We start from the raw sequence: 3,325 nt of genomic DNA, 5'->3' as shown, positions 1-3,325 counted from the left end.
ATCTTACATAACATTTTTGAGCTACTTACAAGGCTGAGGCAGGAGGATCATCTGAACCCAAGAAGTTCAGGGCTGCAGTAAGTCATGATCACACCACCAATTGCACTCCAGCCCAGGCAACAGAGCAAGGCCTTGTCTTTAAAAATAATAAAATTTAAAACATAACATTTTCGGAAGATCAAAGAACCATACATATGAAAGAAATACAAGCAACATGACCCCCCCACCCAGTCCTTTAATTATAAATGGGAAATTATGAAAAAAAAAAAAAGCAAAATCCCTGTTCTCACAGAATTTATATTCCAATGGGTAGAGGCAGACAATAAAAAAACCACACACAGCCCGGCACGGTGGCTCGTCTGTAATCCCAGCACTTTGGGTGGCTGAGGCGGGCGGGTCACGAGGTGAGGAGTTCGAGACCAGCACCGCCAAGATGGTGAAACCCCTTCTCTACTAAAAATACAAAAATTAGCTGGGTGTGGTGGCGGGCGTCTGTAATCCCAGCTGCTCCGGAGGCTGAGGCAGAGACTCAGCTTGAACCCTGGAGGCAGAGGTTGCAGTGAGCCTAGATCGCCTACTGCACTCCAGCATGGGCGAAAGAACGAGGCTCTGTCTCAAAAAAAAAAAAAAAGTAAAAAAAAGAAAAAGAAAAGGGGAGCAGCATATTAACAATAAGGATAAATGACTGTCATTGTGTTTACCGAAGTTTCTCTAGGGAAGAAGCCCCCGCCAAATCCCACCCTTCCACCCCCCCAGGGGCCTAAGAGAAGAATGCACATCCTCGGGAGCTACCTAAATCTACTGAATTACAATGCATAAAGGCGGGGCCCAGGAAGCTGCAGTTTAATAACGAATATCCCCAGGCCATTGTTATGTACGCTTAAGACTTGAGAACCATTGGCCTCTCAAACCTTTTCTCACTTCACCTATTAAAAGCCCTGTTTTATAGAGGAGGAAATTGAGGCATAGGTTAACTAACTTGCTAAAGTCACATGGAACCAGAGCTGGAATCTAGACCTTCTTGAGATCCAGCTCTTTTCTTTTTTTCTTTTTTTTTTTTTTGAGAGACGGAGTCTTACTCTTACTCTGTCGCTCAGGCTGGAGTGCAGTGGCGTGATCTCGGCTCACTGCAACCTCCGCCTCCCGGGTTCAAGCGATTCTCCTGCCTCAGCTTTCCAAGTGGCTGGGACTACAGGCGTGCGCCACCACACCCAGCTAATTTTTGTATTTTTTTTTTTAAGTAGAGACGGGCTTTCACCATGTGTTGGCCAGGCTGGTCTCGAACTCCTGACCTCAGGTGACCCGCCCACCTCGGCCTCCCAAAGTGCTTGTGAGCCACTGCGCCCGGCCAGCTCTTAGTCTTAAACCTAACAGTACGTTATCTCCTTTTGCTAACTGATTTGTAGCTAAAACTTCAACAAGCACTGGACTTGGAGTTTGAACACTTAGTCTGAAGGTCCACTAAGTTCAGTCTAGTGAGTGTGCGCAATTAAGTCACATTTTGAATTTCAAGTCTCTCGCCTTAGGCAAAACACTACCACCTGACGCTGACCAGAGGGGCGAGACACGGCAGCTGGGCGGGGAACGGACGGGAAGGGAGTCGATCGATAACTCCAGTGCGCCGCTGACTGTTGGATTGGCTCGAACTTCTCCCGCCAGGCCTAACCTACTCCCGCGCACTCCTGGGCCCGCCCCGCCGCCATCTTGGTCTAGGAGGGAGAGCGCCGCACGCGTGAGTAAACAGCCGGAGCAGGGAAAGTGGAGCTCTGGCAGCGTCCGGGTGCTGAGGGGCAGAGGCGGAGAGGACCTTGTCCTGAACTTCCTAGGTGGGATAAATATCGGGGTCACAGTGATAGGCCGCGGGGAGCCCTTAGTCTGCCCACCCTCCGCCCCCTCGCGGCGAGATGCCTCGTTCCCCGGGCTTCTCCCGCCCTCTGCAGATCTTCTCCCTCTGTTGAAAGCTGCCCGGGAAAGTGGTGGCGGGAGCGGGCCCAGGCCCGAATGTGGCGTGGCCTCAGGTTCCTGGTGCCGGGCGCCGGAGGAGGTTCGCGCTGGGGTTTGGTGCTTCGGAGGCCTGGGGTGCAGACGCGGCGTGGTTGTGAGGCCGGGGCGGGCGTGCGGGTGTGAGGGCCGGACTCACACGGCCGCCGCGGGACTGTTTCCATCGGTCACTGGATTTTCTCCTCTTCCGGTTCGGGCCTCAGGGTGGCCGACATGACGGCCAGGGGTCAGAGCCCCCTCGCGCCGCTGTTGGAGACTTTGGAAGATCCTTCTGCCTCCCATGGGGGGCAGACTGACGCTTACCTGACTCTGACCAGGTGAGGTCCGCCACGGGGCGTTGCTGGGTGGGGGGAGCGCTCTAGAGTGGGGAGAAAGAAGGTGTTTGGGAGGGGCGCGTAGAATGATTGTGAGTTCTAGAAGTCTGGCAAATGTGAGGACACCCGAGTCGCGGACGCGTTGGGGGGCGGGGGAGATGTATCCTAGGTGACGTTCTCGGGTACTGCTGCTGGTGCGCTTGAGGTGTGTGTTTGGAACGAGGGAGCTTGCACGTGTTTTGCAAGCGAGGGGTTTTTAAAAGTTTCGCTTGGAAGTAGTTGTTGGAGGAGGGGTTTTCAGTGTAAACCTCCGATGTGTTGGGAAAATGTGGCTACCCAGAGTTTTGTTTTTTGTTTTTTTTTTAATGGCAATAAACTGATTTTTATTAATTGCAAAATTCTTCAAAGTAATTTTCATAGAAATGTACTAAACTTTTGTAAAACCTTTTGTAAAGGCTTAGTAAATCGTTAGTAACTAGGGATAGGGATCCCCATTCTGTCTTTTTGGAGTCAGGCTGTCACAACTTGCGTGTAACGGATGTAAAAAGTTATTCTGAGGGTATTTCTACTTTCATTTCTGATATATATTGCATTATGTATTCTATATGCCCTTAAGGACCTTACCTACTGGGTCAATTCATTTACAAGAGTTAGAAAGTAATTTTTAAAAAGATTGTGCATGTATTTTAGGGAGTTTTTTTTTTTTTTCCTGTCAACTATCTAAACTTGTGTTCTTCCTGCTTTTTAAGTCGTATGACTGGAGAAGAAGGAAAAGAAGTAATTATAGAAATCGAGAAAAAGCTTCCTCGGCTGTACAAAGTTTTAAAGGTATGTATCTGTTAAATAGTTTTTCACTGTTGGTAGTTTTTTTGTTGTTGTTGTTGTTGTTGTTGTTTTGCGGTGGAGTTTCACTCCTGTTGCCCAGACGAGAGTGCAGTGGCTCGGGCTTGGCTCACTGAAACCTCTGCTTTTCGGGTTCAAGCGGTTCTCCGGCCTCAGCCTCCTGAATA

At 49.7% G+C, this 3,325-nt stretch overlaps 1 protein-coding gene across 3 annotated transcripts in view; it reads left to right on the top strand.

Annotated features, from left to right (window-relative positions):
* Positions 1-1,675: 1,675 nt before the first annotated feature.
* Positions 1,676-3,325, top strand: part of RIF1 (replication timing regulatory factor 1) — a 73,758-nt gene continuing 72,108 nt past the window's right edge. For 2 of the 3 annotated variants that reach the window (XM_011943057.1, XM_011943054.1), the window contains exons 1-3: positions 1,676-1,826; positions 2,205-2,318; positions 3,065-3,143. In XM_011943057.1, the coding sequence (XP_011798447.1) occupies positions 2,215-2,318; positions 3,065-3,143 (183 nt within the window). In that variant the 5' untranslated portion in view covers positions 1,676-1,826; positions 2,205-2,214. The remainder of the gene's footprint in view (positions 1,827-2,204; positions 2,319-3,064; positions 3,144-3,325) is intronic. The other variant, XM_011943055.1, reaches the window with a different exon arrangement.

Source organism: Colobus angolensis, unplaced genomic scaffold (assembly GCF_000951035.1).
Source record: "Colobus angolensis palliatus isolate OR3802 unplaced genomic scaffold, Cang.pa_1.0 Scaffold215, whole genome shotgun sequence".
Classification (NCBI taxonomy): domain Eukaryota; kingdom Metazoa; phylum Chordata; class Mammalia; order Primates; family Cercopithecidae; genus Colobus; species Colobus angolensis.
Note: the sequence above shows the minus strand (reverse complement) of the source record. Positions and strands in the feature narration are given on the sequence as shown.